This window comes from Antechinus flavipes, chromosome 2, assembly GCF_016432865.1.
Source record: "Antechinus flavipes isolate AdamAnt ecotype Samford, QLD, Australia chromosome 2, AdamAnt_v2, whole genome shotgun sequence".
Lineage (NCBI taxonomy): Eukaryota > Metazoa > Chordata > Mammalia > Dasyuromorphia > Dasyuridae > Antechinus > Antechinus flavipes.
In genome coordinates this window covers 275,501,981-275,522,585 of record NC_067399.1, presented here as the reverse complement: position 1 = coordinate 275,522,585, position 20,605 = coordinate 275,501,981, and the positions used below count along the sequence as shown (strand labels likewise).

Here is a 20,605-nt window from a genome sequence, read left to right as displayed (position 1 = left end):
GCCTATCATCTTTTGTTATCAACTGCTTATTATAGTAACTTTCTAACAGTTACTGTTGCAGCAAAATAGTTGCAACATGATTTGATTCCTAACTCTAGTGGTCTTCTTTTTTACCAAGTGACATTCATCACCCCCAGTCTCACATACACACAAATAAAATTAAGCATTTAATGACTACCTACTCTATACTTTGGATACTAGGTGCTGTGGGTTGCTGTGCATTGAACTTGAAGATATATCCTTGTCTAATAATGTAAAACAATAATAGCCAAAAATGCAAGAATGTGCCTGAGTTCATGGGAGACTTAATTAGTATGGCAAATCAGTTTAATGTGTTGTGTGTTTCACATAATGAAGAGAAATGGGAGTAATGAGGTTGGCTATCAGAAGTATAGAAATGTTAAGGGCTGTCTGAAAAATCAGGCAGAAGAATTTATTATTTGTGATATAGGAAACAGTAGAAAGCTTTTGTAGATTAAGCAAGGAGATGACTTTTTATAAATAATATATCTGTATATAATATATGCATGTACTCTCTCTCTATATGGGACTTTTGCTAAAGCAGTTGAGGTTAAGTGACTTGCCCCCCAGAGTTATAAAGTCAGGAAGTGTTAAGTGTCTGAGATCAGATTTGAACTTGGGTCTTCCTGATTTCAGGTCTGGTGCTCTATCCACTATACCAACTAACTGCCCATATAAATAATATTATATATATATATAAACTTTTTGACAGACCCTATGCCAGGGTTATTTTTTTACAGCATTATCCCTTGCATTCACTTCTGTTCTGATTTTTCCCCTCCCTCCCTCCACCCTCTCCCCCAGATGGCAAGCAGTCCTTTACATGTTAAATAGGTTACAGTATATCCTAGATACAATATATGTGTGCAGAACCAAACAGTTCTCTTATTGCACAGGGAGAATTGGATTCAGAAGGTATAAATAACCCGGGAAGAAAAACAAAAATGCAAGCAGTTTATATCCATTTCCCCGTGTTCTTACTTTGGGTGTAGCTGCTTCTCTCCATCCTTGATCAATTGAAACTGAATTAGCTCTTTTTATTGAAGAGATCCACTTCCATCAGAATACATCCTCAAACAGTATCGTTGTTGAGGTATATAATGATCTCCTGGTTCTCCTCATTTCACTTAGCATCAGTTCATGTAAGTCTCTCCAAGCCTCTCTGTGTTCATTCTGCTGGTCATTTCTTACAGAATAATAATATTCCATAACATTCATATACCACAATTTATTCAACCATTCTCCAATTGATGGACATCCTTACATTTTCCAGCTTCTAGCCACTACAAAGAGACCTGCCATAAACATTTTGGCACATACAGGTCCCTTTCCCTTCTTTAGTATCTCTTTGGGGTATAAGCCCAGTAGTAACACTGCTGGATCAAAGGGTATGCATAGTTTGATAACTTTTTGAGCATAGTTCCAAATTGATAACTTTTTGAGCATGGTCTCCAGAATGGCTGGATGTGTTCACAATTTCACCAACAATGTATCAGTGTCCCTGTTTTCCCACATCCCCTCCAACATTCCGCATTATCTTTCCCTGTCATTCTAGCCAATCTGACAGGTGTGTAGTGGTATCTCAGAGTTGTCTTAATTTGCATTTCTCTGATTAATAATGATTTGGAGCATATTTTCATATGGCTATAAATAGTTTCAATTTCTTTGTCTGAGAATTGTCTGTTTATATCCTTTGACTATTTATCAATTAGAGGATGGCTTGATTTCTTATAAATTAGAGTCAATTCTCTATATATTTTGGAAATGAGGCCTTTATCAGAACCTTTGACTATAAAAATGTTTTCCCAGTTTATTGTTTCCCTTTTAATCTTGTCTGTATTAGTTCTGTTTGTACAAAAACTTTTCAATTTGATATAATCAAAATTTTCTATTTTGTGATCAATAGTGATTTCTAGTTCTTCTTTGGTCATAAATTCCTTCCCCTTCCACGGATCTGAGAAGTAAACTATCCTATGCTCTTCCAATTTATTTATAATCTCATTCTTTATGCTTAGGATAAAGAAAAAGAGTTGATAAGATACAGGTTTCATGTCATTAGAATCCAGAAGGATTGCACTTTACTGAAAGACATGAGTCATACTGATTCTGATGGGGATAGTGAGAAGCTTAAAAGGAAATGTTTCACAGATATTTATAGATTAGATAAATCATAGGATTTTAAGGCTGGATAAGGACGTTAAACGCCATCTTGTCTAGTCTCTTCATTTAACAAATAGAAGACTGGAATTTTGTTGAAATGGACAAAACTGGAGACTTAGAGTTAGGAAAATCATCAAAGCCATGAGAATTAAGTCATAGACTAGAGGAGTTTTTTGAGGAAGTATGTATTTTGAGGATGTATATATTTGGGAGTGGTGAGGTATGAATTCTGGATACCTGCTTTGAACCAAGAAATTTGAGTAATATTCAATTAATGAAAGGGAAGAATTACACATAAAGGAAACAGAAGTACCAAATAGTAGTTTCTTGTCATGGAAGAAATAGGAAAAGAATTTTAAGAAATGTATGAACCTTAATAACAAAAGTCATTCATAGATTAAGGAAAATTGGAGTGGAGGAAAGGCTGCTAGATCTGGGAAAAAGCTCATCTTTGACCTATTAGAACACATTTACAGTGGGAATGAATAGAAATATAGGACCGTGTAATTATGTGGTAAAATTTGTAGGTGCCTATGCTCTATCCAGAAGCCTTTCCAATTCCCAGTCTCAGTTATGGAGTAGTGAGACACTTTACCAATCTGAGGATTCAGTAAAACTGTTAGTGCAGCAATATATGTTCTTACTTGGGTATCCCCTTTCTGTCTTCTTGTTATTCTGTGCCCTTTCACTGGCTGAGTTGTCATTCTGCATCAGGCTGGCAATTGCAATGAAAATCCTCCACTGAAGTCCTACTCTGATGCCTCAACGTGGCGTGGAGGTGACCCTGGGTTCTCGAAGGCTATGCCAGCGGAGCACACGCTCTGGCAGGTCCTACCAAGCTGGAAAGGCTTCGAGTGTGGGCCCGGCTGCAGACCACGTCTGTTGTCCGAGGACCAGCCTAGCTAAATTCGGAGAGGCTCTTCACCAGATTGGCTGCAGGGTGATCTTTCAGCCATAGCAACTCTCGTAGGTCACCTGCTAGATTGTTGAGAGATTGTAATCTGTATCTGTGGATGGAGTACACAGTACTCACACTGATGAGATCACAGATTCTCCAAGTATTCTTTGCTCATCTGGTACTGAATGATAGCTCATCCAGCTATTGTTGGAAAGGCGAGCTCACTTTTGGTGTGCGTGTGTGTGCGTATGTGTGCGTATGTGTACGCGTGCGCGCAGTACGACTTCAGATCCTGCCTCTGTCTTCTGGAGGGACATCAATGAATCATTTATGTTCTTTTTGTTTTAGAATAAGTTCTAGAGAAGATGCTGAAACTACTTTGTGTGGAAAGCACAAGTTTTCTTGCCTTTCCAGTATAAAAGAATTCTGATATTACTTGAGTTTCCGATATAAATGAATTCATAACCTCATTCCCGTCTTCCCCTTTTTTTTCTTTTGTATAATTATTGTGTGTGTATGTATGTACACACACACACAAAGACACACAAACTTTTTGTAAATTTTATAGCACTATATAATTGTCAGGATTAGTACTGTTTTTGCCATGCATTATTATTATGTACTAATAGGATTCTCCTTCTATTCTTCCATTAATACAGTTTTTACTTATAACACTGGGGATTAAAAATGAAACTTAGTTTAAAAAAGACAAGAAAGTGCTAAAAAGAGCAGTGGGATTAGGTGAAAGAGGGTTATGGCATTTTTCTAAGCCCTAATGCATTTTTTTTTTACTCCTAAGATTTATGTTATACAGAAGGGAAGGAGCCACTAAAATCTTTGTGTCCAAGCCCCAGTTTGACTTCTACCTCTACTGAGGAAAAATTGGAACAAAAGGTTGGCAATTGTCAATGCTGTAAAATTACCCATGCATATAACATGTAAATAAAAAGCTATATATATTTAAAAATAAAATAAAAGGCTTTATTTAAAAAGGGGAAAAAAAAGAAAGTATGTATTGAGATAGAGATGTAAATTGAGGAACTCAGGCTGGTTGTTTGCTTTCTTTGTGAAGTGAAATAGTGAAAGCCTCATTTAAGAATGATGAAAAGGAATAGGATTCAGGTTCTGAGGAAATTTAAAAATAACATTTTAGAAAAGTAGTATTATGAAGGATTTTCCTGAGAAACCAAGGAGGTGCATAATAAGATGTCTAAATAGTAACAGTGACCTCTAATGGAAGTTATGCAGTGTGAATTTTGTCATATGCTAGGCAGGCCTTTGTGAATTCACATTATTCTCAAGTAATTCTTTATGGCCTGGAAGATGAGTAAAGAAACTAGACAATAAGAATTATATGTGATTGGAGATTTGCATAGCAAAAAGTTAAAGAGATATGAAAATCTAAAATAATACAGTATCAAAGTGGTCTCCAGTGAAATCTGGGATTTGTAGGATGTAATATTTCTTTGATTTGTGGTCAAGGTGGATTAAGATATATTAGGTCATTGATGGTCCAAATATGGAGAAACAAGAGAGAAGATGACAAAAGAAGTTAAAAGAGAAGGGAAACCTCAAGTTTAGAATCTAAAAATAGAATAATTACTCAACATGATTATGAAGTTGGTAGACAGTTGATTCAAAATGATAGTTGTTATAAGCTGTAAAAGGAATGTGGTCTGGGAATAGTATTGGGCAGCAAGGAGAAGGAAGCCTCTCAACTTTTCTTTTCCATGTTGGTGAAAATGCAATTTCCATAAAGGGTTTGCCAATAGGGGAGCACTCGGCATAAAGCCATGTTTCTGTAAAGATAAGGGTATAGATAGAAGCTTAAAAAATAAGTTTAGAGAGATTTATTTTTTTTATTGGAATTAGAAGTTTATCTTCACTGGAACAACATAAAAAGATTGGCTTAGGTAAGTGTTAAAATTTTGCAAATGGGCTTAGAAGAATTGACCGCTGACAGCAGTGAATTAAAGAGATGAAAATCAAAAATAATCAGCACAACGTCAGAGTGGTGCCTAATGAAATCTGGATTTGTAGAATATAATATTTCTTTGTGGACTCGAACAAAATGGGATGAAAGTTGTTCTGAATCATTAATAATCTGATATTTCATCCTGGAAGTAACATGGACCCTTTGGGGTTTGAGTCATGAAATGACATTGTCAGAACTTTAGGAAAATCTGTTTGCCAGCTATATGTAGGAAGCTATATTTCTGTTGCAATAAAAAGAATTTATTAGGACAAATAGGGACAAATCTCTTCCTGCTCTGCTCTTTCTTCCCCTTTTCGTTCCATGTTTCCAAATTTTCTATTTCTGTCATCCTAGTTTACAACCTTAAACTCATCTTACTTTTCCTCTTTATCTATTACATTCAGTCAATTACAATATCTTATTAATTTCACTTCTGTTCTCAATGTTTATGTTAATCTTCACTTACTATAGACATCTTAGTTCAGGATCTCATTAGATGTCTCAGGTTGATTATGAAAGTCTTCCCGACTCCAGTCTATCTCATTTTTTAATCCATTTTTATACAACTCCCAAAGTGATATTGTTAAAGAATAATTATGACTGTATCATTCCCACACTCAGAAAATTCCAGTGCTTTCTTGTCTGCTTTGGTATTCTCCATATACAACATTTGATCTTCCTCTTCCATACCCTTGTACAGGTTATCCTCATGCTTGGGGTTTACCTCCTTTGTCTCTTATCTCACAAAATTCAAAGCTTCTTTCAGTGGTCAGTTTGTGTGCCATCTTCTATAGTAAGTTTCTTGATCTCCTAGTTGCTGCTGCCTTCCCCTTGAAAACTACTTAGTTTATATTTTAAATTTAATTTTCTATGTTCTCTCAATAGAATGTAAGCTCCTTGAGGACGAAGACTAATTTTTTTTCTTTCTGTTTAGCCTTAGAATGGCTAGAACACAGGCGGTCTTTAAATATTTACTGAATTGAAATGAACTTGGTGGTCCCACTACTGGATATATATATATATATATATATGTATGTGTGTGTGTGTGTGTGCGCACGCATCCAAGGAGATTAATTGTAGTGACCAATCTTAAGCCTTCAGCACATATTACAAAATGCATGGACATGAATTCAGGATGCCTTTGAAGCTATCAGACTCAATCACTGTATTATTTGGTTTTACTGACTTTTCTTTGTTAAAAGATAGAAATGGAGTAAGGTGCAATGGTATCAGGTAATGACTGTAGGGTAAAAAAGTAAAATGTATTCAGAAAAGCCTTTTTTTTTTTTTCTTCAATTTCCATTGTCATTCTTCTGCTCCTACTTCTTTCACTCTGCATCAATTCTTTTCCTTGAAATCCTTATATTGTTTCTTATTCATCTTTGCACTCACAATTTTCTTAGCCATTAAGTTAAGTAATAAATATTCATTTTGTTTCTCATTTTTGTTACTATGAAAGTTTTGGTAAATATGAGGATTTTTTTGCCTTTAATCTCCTTGGAGATTGTGATGATCAACTATGACAGACTTAACTCTTCTCAGCAATATAAGGAGTTAAGAGGACCTGAAGTTCAAATCTGATCTCAGATACTTAACTTGCTAGCTGTCTGACCCTTCCTCAATCAAAAAATTAATTAATTAAATTTAATTTTAAAAAATGATTGTACATATGACCTATATTAGATTATTTGCCACCTTAGAGAGGGGAGGGGAGAAGAAAGGAAGAGATGAAAACAATTTTGAAATCAAAATCTTACAAAGGTAAATGTTGGAAAACTATCATTACAAGTAATTGGAAAAAGTTAGACTATTAAGTGGGGAAAAAAGGACTGGTGCTAAATCACTGTGCCTCTTAGCTGCCCTGATCATTTTTTAACATTAACATATTTTCATATTAGTCATGTTGTAGGGAAAAAAGAGTGGAAAACCAAAAGAAAGAAAAAACAAAAAAAGTGAAAATAGTATGCTTTGATCTACATTCAGTCTCTGTAGTTCTCTCTTTTGAATGTACATAGCATTCTCTCTCTTAAGTCTATTGGAATTGTCTTGGAGAGAACTGAGAAGAGTTAAGTCTGTCATAGTTGATCATAAAACAGTTTTGCTGTTACTGTGTACAGAATTATCCTAATTCTGTTCACTTCACTCAGTATCAAGTGTTCATGTAAATCTTTCCAGGCTTTTCTGAAATCAGCCTGCTCATTATTCTGATAGAACAATAATATTCCATTACATTCATATACTATAACTTATTTAGCCATTCCCCAATTTATGGTCCTTCAGCCATTTTCCATCCACTCACTTTCTAATTACTTGCCATTACAAAAAGAGCTGCTACAAATATTTTTGCACATGTAGGTTCTTTTCCCTTTTTTATGGTCTCTGGGATATAGATCCAGTAGAGACACTGCTGAATCAAAGAACGTACAGTTTTATGGCCCTTTGAGTATAGTTCCAAATTGCTTTTCAGAATGGTTGGATCAGGTCACAACTCCATCAATAATGTATTAATGTCCTAGTTTTCTACACTCTTCCAACATTTATCAGTTTCCCAGAAAAGTATTTTTTTAAAAAGAATTTATTAGATCAAATTGGGAACTGTCAAGAGTCTAACATGATATGAGAGGTTTTGTATCCCAGGGCAATGGCTCTGGGCATTACTAACAGAAATTTTTCTTCGAGGTCTTTGTCCAGCAGGGGAATCTACTACTTAGATCCGTGGTTTGTTTTCTAGACCAACAAGCAGCTTGATATCTTTGAGTGCCATGGTCCTCGGGCTGTTAGCTGCCTGGCTACAGCTCAGGAAGGTGCCCGAAGACTGCTGGTGGTGGGATCCTATGACTGCACCATTAGTGTTCGAGATGCTCGAAATGGACTGCTCCTCCGAACACTGGAGGGCCATAGCAAAACCATTCTTTGCATGAAGGCAAGTATTGACTTCAGGGAGTAGATGTTGCATGTATCAAAAATGGTGTGTTTTTGGATGAAATTTCTAATTTTCAGAGCCTTCATTTTAGATAAAGTATAGCCCTTCTGAAAATGATAACTAAAAATTCTGTTTTGTATGTGCTATTTTAAAATAAGAACACACTGATAATAGCCATTGTCAAGAGCAGGTGGCCCATATATAGCAGTGGCTAATTTGAGGTAGATTTAGTCAAAACTGTTGGTGATGATGGATGTGGGACTTTCATTGTAGAGTATTTGGTCTGATAAATAATCTTTTCCATCTGTATTTATATTATAATTACATTAAATTAGTCTGGAAAGTGAGAGCTCAGCAAATGATAATTTGATGTACATTATAGATATAGGACAAATTCCTGACATCTATTGCATACTCTGACTTATTTAAAACAATTTTTTTTCTTTAAGGTGGTGAATGACCTTGTGTTCAGTGGCTCCAGTGACCAGTCCGTTCATGCCCACAACATTCATGTAAGTCATACTAATTCCAGTAGTAATTTCAGTCTAGAAAGTTCTTTGGGATGTACATAATAGAAAGCATAACTTTCCTCTTTATAAAACTTATTAGAGTTACAACTGTATGTAAAGTGCTTGAATAGACCACATTGAGCTTCCTGAAATCAATACTTAAAGCCTTTGATACACTCAAGACTTCAAGGACAGTTTGAATTTTACAAGGTTTAATGTAAGTCCCTAATATTTACAGTGAGGCTTAGTAAATCAATGTGACTCAAGTGTGTAGCTGAGAACACAAAAACTAAACAGTTGGCCTTTGTTTCTTCATTTCTTAAGCGGGAACAGGGTTGTTACTTTATTATCTCTAATGTTCCACTCAGCTCTGATGTTCTGGTATTTTATGGGATAACACAAATATACCCAGATCACTTGACCCTTCTTTTTTGTTGGCAATAGTTTTCCTCTAATGGGTTCCTTGCCCTCCATTGTATATGGTTTCTTGAACTTAGATTCAGCAATGTGTTTATATTTTAAAAAGTGGTGAGTACTTGAGAAAGGACTTAGGAGTAATTTTCATGCCTTATTCCTTCTCCCATATTCTGCTATAGACTGGTGAGCTGGTACGAATCTATAAAGGTCACAACCATGCAGTGACTGTGGTGAACATTCTGGGGAAGGTCATGGTGACTGCCTGCCTCGATAAGTTTGTTCGTGTCTATGAATTACAGGTATACTTTGGAGCCACAGTTTGGAAACATGGCCCACCATGTTATCTGGTTTTGATTTTTTTCCCCTCCAGTTATAGGCGTGAGGTGGCAGGCAGAAAACATAAGGATAGGAATTAGGGATTACATCAAAATGGGATGATTAGTATAACTGATTCAAGGAAATAACTTGAAAGAAGAGGCAAAGGGTTAGCAGACAATTAAGGGGGGGAGGGAGCAGTGACTGAATGATACTATAGAACGAAAAAAGGCAAACCAGCTTCAGCCTTTAGCGTGTTAGGGACAAATTTCAAAACTCCTAAATAGTAGAACTAAATTATTTCTAGCAAGCAGCTGAAGGTCTTGAAAAAATTCTCATGCAGTGCCTCAAATAAGGAGTCTTATTAAAGGTTACTGATCAAATTTGGCATTCTTTCTGGTTACTACACTTTTCCTTAAAGAGCATACCTTGTTAATTTTTTTAAAAATTAATTTCTTTTTTCAGTTGTCAAGCATATTTTATTCTCTCTCCTACTTCCCTCCCATTGGTGGGGGAGGGGGAGAAAGAAAAAAATCCTTGTGTAGCAAATAAGCACAATTAAGCAAAATAAATTCCCCTATTGGTCTTGTCCAGTAATGTATCATCTTCTGCATATCAGTCCATCTATAGGTAATATTCTTCATTCTGGTCCCCTTGAATTGTCCTTCAGGTTGTTTTTACAAAAGCTCAAAGAGTGTGGTGTGATAGAGGAGAGCTGGGTTCTATTCTTTTCTTATTAATTAGCTGTAGGACCTTGGTCAAGTGTCTTTGCTATGTGGACCTCAGTTTTCCTTAAAGTGAAGGGGAATTTGTTGAACATTAAGATTCCTTTCCACTGTAAGGTCCTATGTTCCTACAACTCATTTTTGGTTTCCTATTTTATTTGTTATGTCGCCTAAGTGATCATGTTTAATGAACATGTATGAATAACCTTTTTTCTAATGCTTCCTCCTTCCCCTCTCTCCTCCCCCCCCTCCCCCCCAAGTCTCATGACCGTTTGCAAGTTTATGGAGGACACAAGGATATGATAATGTGTATGACTATTCATAAGAGTATGGTAAGTGCTGCTGTCACATGTTAACTTTTGTAAGTGATATCTTCCTCATAGATAGCCTTCAGATAGTGCTGATATCTCTGGCATAGATAGGAAAACAGGGAATTGACCTCTTAGTTAAGATCTGGGTTCATATCAGAGGCTTCTGATACATCTTAACTGTGTAGCCCTAGGCAAGTCACTTCACTTGATAGTTTCCTAGGTGGCTCTCTGAGATTTCTAAACTGCAGATGGCCTCAGCCTGCCTTGGGTACTTAAATCGGGGAAAGTCAAAGCAGAGAGAAAATGACAATAAAATATGTCAACATAACACAAAGATTGTATATACTATGACCAGATTGAATTTATACTGGAAATGCAATTTGGAAAACTGCCAATATTAATAACAAGACCAACTTAATAACAAGAGCTACAAAATAAGATAATTATATTACTAGGCCCTAAAAAAGCTTTTGTCAGGACGCCCATTTGTGTTTTAAAACAACAATAATAAATTGTAGAAAATATAAGAATAAATGGATTTTTCCTAATGGGATAAATAGTATCATAATTGAGAAATTAGCTTGCTCTGCTAAAGAGAACAACTTTATCAATTCTAGAATATTATTAAGTTGTGGTGGCATAATGGAAAAAAAGCTAGAAGTAAAATCAGGCGTAAAGCAAGGACTGTAATCATCACCATTGTTTAACACAATGCTAGAAATACAGGTAAGATAATGGAAGTTAAAGATATAAGCATAGACCAAGAAGAAACAATTATCATTTTTTGCAGATATGATAGTTTACTTAGATAACCCTAGTGTCAATCAAGAAACTGAAAGGAAATAAAATTTAACAGATTTCCACTCTAATATTTGCCAACATGACTAGACTTTCAAGTACTTAGAATACAATTAATTACAAGGTATTTGCCAGGAATCTGGGATAGAAACAGTCAAGGATTATAAAACAAAACAATTAAGCAAGCCTTACCAGGAATTACCAGAAAAGTTAGCAAATTTCAGTTCATTCAGCTTCGTGATGCATCACTAGGATGAGTTGGTAGAACAAATCACAAGATTAATGGTGAAATCTCTACAACTGCCAAAGAGGAGGAGTATTGTGTTCCCTTGCCAGTATTTACTTTCCATCAATGTTAACAGTCTGAGCTTCAATTTCACAAGAAGCTCAATCCTTTTGTTGTGTATTCTTGGAAAAGTCACAAGTCTGGGTTTCAGTTTTCATGTATGCAATGACGCCAGTGGGCTTAGATCTATAATGTTCCTTCTGACAACTTCCTCCTAAGATTATGTCCAGTTTATCTTTGATGTATTGTGTTTATATGTAGTTATTTGCATTTTGTTTTCTCCTTTAGTCATGGTTTCTCACTTTAACTCTTTAAGAGAGCAGGGATGGTTTTTGCTTTCTTTGTATCTCGAGGCATGTAGTAGTTGCTTAATAAATATTTGCTAACTTAGTGCTGGCAATCTAATTCTAGGGTTATTTTGTTTTTTTAGTTATTACAGTATATCTGTGTTCTGCACATGCATGTATCCACAAACATAGTCATTATCCACCTCCTATAGTTACAACTAATTTCTGAATCTTATTTTGGAAGTTTTTTTTTTTTCAATTGGGCTTAATGTGCTCTTTTCTTTTTCAGATTTATACTGGCTGTTATGATGGTAGCATCCAAGCTGTAAAACTAAATCTGATGCAGAATTTTCGCTGTTGGGTAAGAAATACCTTCTAACTGGAGTGTTTGAAGGAGAGTTTTGATAATGAGGGTCAAGATTTTTATAAAAGGGAATCCTGCATATGTGTAGGTTGATGTAGGTAGCCTCTGAAGTCCTTGCTGATAATTAGATACTGGAATTCTCTGTGCAAATTTTTTTGTTGCTATTAACACATTTATATTTCATGCTGCTTATTCTCAGATTAATTTTATGGATCTTCATGATTCCTGTCAATGTTTATCTGAATACCTGATAGATCATACTAAAGGATTTTATTAACATGTATTATAGATAATATCTTCTGAGTGCTTACAGTCTTATAGGAATGACAAACAGTAAAACAGATGTACATAATTAGTTTATATATATAAAGTATACTGGAGATAAAAGAAATATATAGTGTGCTCTTGTAAGACATGATATTTAGAAAATAGGAGATCTTTGGAAGTCTTGTGGAAGGGAGAGATACTATTGCTTTGCAGATGAGAACAGAATTCAAGAATGTAATTTAGTTATTCCTGCTAATTGTGCTTAAGACATCTGTGCTAGCTTATTTGTCAGTTGTAACTGTAATTATTTCTTTTGAAATTTTCTCATTTGCTTAAAAACAATTAATTTGTGAGCCCAAATTATTCTTTATTCTAATCTCTGAGCTTCTTTCCCATAAGCAACTAAGTATAAATCCCAAACCTTGAACCTTCAGGATTCTTTTGTTGTTATATTTGAGATTTTTCTGAGTCACAACCCGAGTGTGATCTGCTGTTGACCAAACCTTCCTGTGTGGCTTATTTTATTTTATTTTTTCTTTCATAGCATTTTTAAAAATAATAGCGTTTTCTTTTCTTTTTCTTTTTCTTCTTTTTTTTTTGTGCTGAGGCAATTGGGTTTAAGTAACTTGCTCAGGGTCACACAGCTAGGCAGTGTTAAGTGTCTAAGGCCACATTTGAACTCGGGTCTTCTTGACTTTAGGGCTGGTGCTCTATCCACTGCACCACCTAGCTGCCCCTAGCTTTTTATTTTCAAAATACATGAGAAGATAGTTTTAAACATTTACCTTTGCAAAACCTTGTGTTACAGATTTTTCTTCTCTTCCCTTAGACAGCAGGTAATCGAATATAGATTTTTCTATATTGTAATTTCTATATGTAATTTTTCTAAATACATATCTAAATGTCTTGCTGCTCAAGAAAAATCTAATCAAAAAGGAAAACAAAATGAGAGAAAAAACCAAGCAAGCAAATAATAACAACAAAAATGATGAAAATACTATTTTGTGACCCACACTCAGTCCCCATGGTCCTTTCCCTGGATATAGGTGGCTCTCTCCATCACAAGTCTGTTGGAATTGGCCTGAATCACTTCATTGTTGAAAAGAGCCAAGTCCTTCAGAGTTGGTCATGTGACTTATATTATTTATGACTTGATATAATGTGAATATTTTTGGACTTTATCATCCTCTGCAGAGGCAAGTAAAACATAGTTCAACAGGTTTCAGAGATTCCAAGTCTCCTAGATAGGGATTAACAGAGAGAGATGGGGAAATTTTCTGATTTTCAGGTGTGCATGGGATTCTACTGAGGTGGGTTTTCCACATTTTTCCCTTGTATTATCTTTAAATTTTTCCTCTCATCTTTTTTTTTTTTTTTTTTTGCCTCCAGTGGCATGGTTGCTCCTTGATATTTGGGGTTGTGGATCACCTCAAACAACACTTGCTAACTGACCACACCAACCCAAATTTTCAGACTTTGAAATGTCGTTGGAAGAATTGTGATGCATTCTTTACTGCTAGAAAAGGATCCAAGCAGGTATGTGTGGCTTGGAAGTCAGGAGATCTAATTTCTTATTCCATTTTTGCCATTGCTAGATAGCTGTGTAGATTAGCTATGGTAAATAATTGTGTTTTTTACATGTGGGGGGAGAGTGTTGTACTAGGTGATCAAACTTATAAAATTCAGCATTTGAATTTAGACTTTACCCTTATCTTAGGTTAGGAATGCCTTTATTTTTTCTCGTAGTGCTACTATTATTATTATTACTATTATAAAATGAGATTTACAGAAATTCATAATGATTTTTCATGGTGTGGTACTGGATAGTGGAGGTATGTATGGGGTAGAGTGTCTGCCTTTTAGATTGATATGTATCTTTTGCCAACTCTTGACTGATGGGCTTCTCTATCTCTCTTTCCTCAGGATGCAGCAGGACATATTGAACGACATGCTGAAGAAGATAGCAAAATTGATTCATGAAGTTTTTGCCTCCCACGTTGGGAAGTTACTTAGGCCTGTTATTGCCCATATTGACCCTCTATGTGTACCATTCCTTCCAGCCTTCTCTTCTTTGTTCCTTTCCCTGCTCCTCTCCTCCCCCTTAAAAAAAAAAAAAAAAGGCAGGAAGGGGAATATGATTATTCTGCCAGGCTAAAAATGCCTGAGTATGTACCTCTTTGGGAATATGGGTTAATCCTTTGAGGTCAAACTGGAAGATTGTTATTTAATGAGATGCAACACATCTAAGAACACGCCCCTGGGGATGGTGCAGTGCAGATACACAATGCCCTTCTGTAAGGGCAGGATGATCTGTGTCCATTAATGTACTCCAGGTGTTTAATAGATGCAGAATCTTTATCAATCACACTCTTGGCAGATACCATACTAGAATATCTCTTTGTTAGGTGCAGATTCTGCATTTCCAAGATTGAGTTTTAATTTCCTTTCTGCAAGTTACTGCCAGGTATTTTCACGTTAAATTGGAAGTAAATCATTTGCGTTTTTTAATGTAATGTTCTATTTAAGTGTCAATATTATTCCTTTGAAATTGGATGAAGTTTGTGATAAGTGGTAAAGGACACAGTGCTTTTAGGAATGGCTGTTCTGCAAATGACTGCGCTTCAGGTAACCTGGAGTATAGCAGCTAAGCTCTGTTCATGTAGCAGAAATCTACTGATTCATATTCAAAACACTTCTCAGTATGACTCTCTCTGCTTATATGAGTAACACTGATCTTTATAATTGAACTGGAATATGTACTACAAATATAATTTAGTTAAAGAGACATAATGGAGGTGAAGCCTGCATTTTGTTTTCTGGCTTCTGATTCTTAAAAGTTTTGGGGATCTAAAAAATGATCCTAGTAATGATCCAGAGTGGATCCAAACCTCAAACCAGGTTAGATTGACCTGTCCTTGGAACACAGTAATTTTCTAAATGGACTTATAAATGATGCTCCTAGTTCTTCTGTCAAGATCCAGCCACACTTTATGAAACTTTGTGGAGTTAAGAATACCTTAACTGACATAGAGAAAAACCAAGGTAGATATCTTCTTATTTCTAGAATTTAGTGTCTTTTCCTTTCTGCCCCACTAAACAAATGAGAGGATGGGCTTCCATCTGCAGAGGAGCATTCTCCTCATTCTTTTTTGAGAGTAAACAAGAAAAAAATCTTGATAGGTATTTAACTGAGATTAATTTGGGGGAGGAAGAGAAGGGGAAAGAACATGTTTGTTCTAGACCGTTTTTTTCTAGCACAGAAATTTTGCCTAGAGGTTAATAGAAAGGAAGGAAAAGAACCAATTTAGCCGTATGATGTTGAATGTCTCAAGAATCTGAGAGATGTACGTTTTCCTTCAATATGTCTGCTCACATATCCTCCCTTCATCTCTAGGGCAGATTGAGGATTTGGAGCTTATAAATGTCTCTATAAATTCCTTCCTTTCCTATCTCTAGAAGTAAGAAGCCCATTTACTAACTGAATTGTTATGTTTAGGAGGAAGAAAAGATTTTACTGTGTGAAGTCAATGTATCTTTATCATTTTTGAGTGACATTTTTTTCTCATCTCACATCTCTGCTTCCTTTAAAGGTTAAGAGTTGTGACTGGAGAATTCAGGCCAGCCTCTGGGTATAATGGGAATATACTTCTCAGGGGAATTCATTTGGGGCTGCTCTGGCAGGGCTAAGTGTGTTCATTCTTAAGCCATCTGTGGGTTGAGCATTTAGAACCAAAGCCACAAATAATAAAGAGCAGTGCCAGGCTTGCCCAGGTGGTAATCCATTAATTAGTAGTCCTTAAATACTTGTTTCCATTGGTTAGCTATTTTTGAAATGGAAGTGAAAGTGACCTGGGAAGAGTTGGAAAGCTCAAATCTTGGCAGCCCTTGAAGTAATTACTTTCAATAGCCCTAATACCACAGGACAGTGGTATATAGGATGTTCTTTGGGAAGTCTGAAGATATGGACAGGAGATGATTGAGTCTTAGGAGACGAAGGAGCTGAAGGGAAGAAGGATATGCAGTGTTGGCCTTCCTCTCTGTGTGGGGGGGTGTGTGTATGCGTGTGTATCTTTGACAGTTGGAAGAATGCTGAAAACATTTCTTGTGTAAGAACATGTGGAATTCTCATTCATAGGCTAATAGACGATGCACTTTTTAGAAATGAAAATCTTAGGGATGTGAGTTCTAGCTTGGAACTGAGGGAGTAAACGATTATATAGGCTTTTTTTTTTTTTTTTTGGAAAGTAGTTTAAGAGGCACATGCAGACTCTTAGGGCATTTTTGTTTGCTTGTTTGTTTATATTTTGTTTGTTTTCATCTTCAGGAATGTCAAAGCCCACCCTAGCCTTTGGTCTTTTCTGACAGAAATATTGAGCATGGATTGGTGCTTGTATGTTGGCAGTGGTATGGAGAATCTAATCAGTGGTAGGACAGTTGGAAGATAAAACAGACCCACCTTGGAAGGTGAGGTTGCATTATAGAAATTTCTCTGCTCCTATTTCTGATTAGCTATGACTAATTTGGAGGCCAGAATCCTAGGGAACTGCAGTGTGGGGGGTGTATGTGTGGGCGTGGTTTAAAATGATGTCTGTGTTTTCGAAGCCCCATTCAGAGTTTTGGGTTAGGATTTAGGCAGGTTCGAAGGAATGCACTTAAGCCAAGCAAATCACAGTGAGGGAGATTCAAAAACCTGAATAAGGTCAGTAGCACATCCCTGCCTTTGTGTAAAGAGAAAATTCTTCTGCAGGGACAGCTTTGTCTCCCTCCTTACGCCTGGACCAGGCTGTTGCATTTGCTTTCGACAATCCATAACTTGTGTGCAGAGAACTTGCTGTGTTACTGTAATCCTAATGAGTTACCATAAACATCTTCCATAACTGGGCAGTGATGTGTTTTTAAGTCAGTTTTGCTTTAGGGAGACAGTGTAACCAATACAGGAAAGGGAATTATTGATAGAAATCCAGGGTAGAGCAGGGTGAACCTATCTTCATGTGAGACAGAAGCAGGGAGTGTAAGCTCTTGGCTTGCAAACAGTTTGGCTTTAAGTCTAACCTTTTAACTGCACTCTAGTTTAGCCCATGAGGCTTTTAGGAAGGCACCATCCACAGATAACTGACTCTGCAAAAGAATGGTCTTATTTGTGCCACTTATTCATCCCCTATTCCCACCTCTATTCCTCAGGGTCTGAAGAGAAGCAAGTTACTTCCCTTGCTTCCTCCTCCTGTCCCAGAGGCTTAGGACAGTGAGGATTTATTTGTACAACTGCCCTTGTGGGTTGTGGCGAGGAACCCACCTCCAGCTTGCCTTCTCTTGACCAGTGATGCTGGTTTAGCAAATAGTAAGTAGAAACTATCCTTGGAGTAGTAATAGGGTCTAGACTGAGTTTCATGTACAGTTGTGTCTTCAGATATCCCTTATCAAAAAATAGAAATACAATTTTAATAAAATTCCCCAGTCTATAAGGTCTTTGTATCATTTGACTTTTCATCTAATCATCAAACTTACAAAACATTCTCAAATGTACGAGGTGTCCCAAAAAGTATTAGCTAAGGCTTTTAAACTACAGTGAGACTTTTGGGACACCCTACAGATTACACCATTTCCTAGTTAACAATGATGTTGGAAAAAAGCTTTTTTTTCTTCCCCCCACTCCCTTCTTCTTAGTTATATACCAGAGCTATTTCACTGTTTTTGGTTTTAGAACAGTCTTTAACATGGGATGTGAATTTAAAAGAATGAAAATGGCTGAGACTGTTCTGAAGTATTTAGTAAACAAATATCCTGGCCCCCTTTCATTTTATGGTACAAAGCTGTGAACTCCATGAAACTTTGTAAAGGAAGAAGTAAAGCAAATATTGAGAGGAAAATAAAACTTAAATGCTTTTAATAATTGACTCTGTCAACTTAATTGTCGCCTGTTTGTAGCTAACTTAGACTTTTTTTAATAGTCTCATACCAGAAGGGAGCTTTGTTGTTGTTCAGTCCTTTCAGAATGGGGCTCAAAGGTCATGTAATTCAACTTCAATGTAAATAAAAAAATTTGATCTACAATATACCTAACAAGTGGTCATTCAGCCTCCACTGAAGCACTTCTGAGAAAGACTACTCCTTAAGATGGCCCATTCTGTTTTTAAATAGCTCTGTGCAGATTTTTACTTGTTGAGATCTTTATCCCCGTAATTTCCATTTCTTGGTATCCTACTTCTTCCTTTAAAGAGAGAGTGGAGAGGTGAGGACACACAAGTCATCAAAATGCAGCCTTACAAACTTGATTGGAGGTGGACACGAATTTTAAATCTCTTTAGGATATGAATTAGACTTAAAGGTCCTCTGAAGTACCTTCTAAAGCTTAGAATTCTGAGCCTCTGTACATTGGCTTCACTTTTAGACTCTTAAATCAACTATTTCTGACAGTTCCTGGCCAAGTGGTCTATTAGCAAACCATAGTGACAAGAAAAGTCACACCCTCAATGAAAGTTTAAACATTAGGATCTTAACACAACTTGTATGCCTTTCAGTGTTTTCTTCAGGTGCATTTGAATGAGACCTCAAAAAGGTGGTGAACAACATAGAAACCTTTTGCCTCTGGTGTATGGTCTAGACACTTGAACTAGTTTCTTTTACATACACTCCTGTCCCTGGGAAAGTATCTGCTTCGTCTTGGCTTTTTAAATAGTCACTTTTCTAAAGGCACTGATTTTAAAAAGTTGGTCTTTTCAACTTTTATTCTAAAACAAAATCTTCTTGAGCCCACTAGTTTTCTGTTGTGAGGCTAGGGAATTCTGTTCCCTGGGATTGCTTTGTCTATTAAATATAGAAACCCAGTCTTGTTGTGCTTGTTCGCCGAGAATATTAAATGAGTGAGAGTGTACTCTAGATAGACAGACACATGATTTTTATTCAGTTTTGAAAGTTTTATTGGGACCACAACCAATCATCTGTGACAACCCAAACAAGAAATTGCCCTGGTCTACCTTTCCTCTGTATAAATCTAAAACAAATAAAATCTTTATTATGCAAAACCAAGACAGAACCAAGGACTGGGATAGAGGGAAGGATTCCAGATTGCACTCCATGCTTAATGTCCACTAGCATGTGAATAAAGATCTTTTTCTTTAATGTGACCAGCAAAGGATAATACTGGACAAATACCCCAGGAAGTATTTCCCTATTGTTCCCCCAATCTGGTTTTAAAGTGGTTATAGTTTTCCTAGCAATAATTGTAGTATGATCCACCTCCTCAAGTCAGTTCTGATCTGAAGATATGGTGACTAAAGAGGGACCTTGTTTGAAGACTCAAACCCTTGCTCTAGAATCAAGTTAGCCTTTTAGTTGCCAGGACTGATCCTCTCCAGTTGAAATCTTGCCCCAGGGTAAATTGTAATTCCATGAAGTTGGCAGAGACTTGTTTCATTGTAGTAGTCTGAAATGTCACTGATTTTATGGGGAAGAGAAGTTATACCTCTGCCTTATCCTAGAGGGCTAGGGGCTGGTTGGGGAACAGCCTGGGGAAGGCATGTGATAAGCCCAGGGTGGGGTATAGTAAATAATGAAACTGAAACATCCTGAGGCTAGTTGGGAATACAGAATGACTGGGAAGAGAACCACCATAGGAATCCAGAAACTGTTAGAGATATTATTGCTTGTTTTTTACACGTGACTAGCTGCAGTGGTTGACATCACAAATGGTTCATTCTGTTCAATTTAGTTGAGGTGAGAAAAGCTTGGTTCAGGCATACATTGTAAGCTGCAGCCACTGAAAGGAGAAACCAAGATGAGGTAAAAAATGGGAAAAAATGTGCAGTCTCAGATCCCACCTTCCCAAAGTAAACAATCCATGATGGTAGGCAACAGCTTACTGCTGCTTCCTATGTCCTTTCCTGCCTTCTCCCATCCTGCTAGGGCTGTACAGGTGTCCAAACCATTGCCTCAAAGTTGATCTGACTGGCAGCTGAGGGCTTTTGTCCTCAAACTTCCCACCTCATCCCCAAAACACAAGATAAAAAAAATCCCATCAGTCATTTGCTTTTAAGGGCTTTCTTCTCTACAGAACTCCACGTGTCATGTATGTGAAAGTGTGTGGAAGTCAAGATGGGCCAAGCCAATCTCTTGTGATTCCCACTTGCATCTTGCAATAGAATAGGGGACTTACCTCTAGAACATTGAGTTTAATGATGCCGTCTCCATCCTTGTCAAAGGCTTGAAAAGCTCCTATGTAAGGGAATAGACCAGAAAAAGGTCATTCTCCTTCCCTGCCCTGGACATTATGAGAAACTCTACCCTGAGCAAGAAATCATCTTGCTTGTTCAAGAACTGGCTGAGGAAATTGCCCAACCCTCCTCCTACCCA

At 36.6% G+C, this 20,605-nt stretch overlaps 2 protein-coding genes across 9 annotated transcripts in view; one reads left to right on the top strand and one right to left on the bottom strand.

Moving 5' to 3' along the window:
- Positions 1 to 18,146, top strand: part of ZNF106 (zinc finger protein 106) — an 85,571-nt gene extending 67,425 nt beyond the window's left edge. For all 3 annotated transcript variants that reach the window (XM_051977150.1, XM_051977151.1, XM_051977149.1), the window contains exons 16-22: positions 7,786 to 7,977; positions 8,427 to 8,489; positions 9,083 to 9,202; positions 10,204 to 10,275; positions 11,915 to 11,986; positions 13,646 to 13,792; positions 14,180 to 18,146. In XM_051977150.1, coding sequence (XP_051833110.1) covers positions 7,786 to 7,977; positions 8,427 to 8,489; positions 9,083 to 9,202; positions 10,204 to 10,275; positions 11,915 to 11,986; positions 13,646 to 13,792; positions 14,180 to 14,236 — 723 coding nt within the window. In that variant the 3' untranslated portion in view covers positions 14,237 to 18,146. The remainder of the gene's footprint in view (positions 1 to 7,785; positions 7,978 to 8,426; positions 8,490 to 9,082; positions 9,203 to 10,203; positions 10,276 to 11,914; positions 11,987 to 13,645; positions 13,793 to 14,179) is intronic.
- Positions 18,147 to 19,149: 1,003 nt separating this feature from the next.
- Positions 19,150 to 20,605, bottom strand: part of CAPN3 (calpain 3) — an 87,310-nt gene continuing 85,854 nt past the window's right edge. For all 6 annotated transcript variants that reach the window (XM_051977157.1, XM_051977156.1, XM_051977154.1 and 3 more), the window contains 2 exons: positions 20,409 to 20,467; positions 19,150 to 20,012 (listed from right to left, as the gene is read on the bottom strand). In XM_051977157.1, the coding sequence (XP_051833117.1) occupies positions 19,986 to 20,012; positions 20,409 to 20,467 (86 nt within the window). In that variant the 3' untranslated portion in view covers positions 19,150 to 19,985. The remainder of the gene's footprint in view (positions 20,013 to 20,408; positions 20,468 to 20,605) is intronic.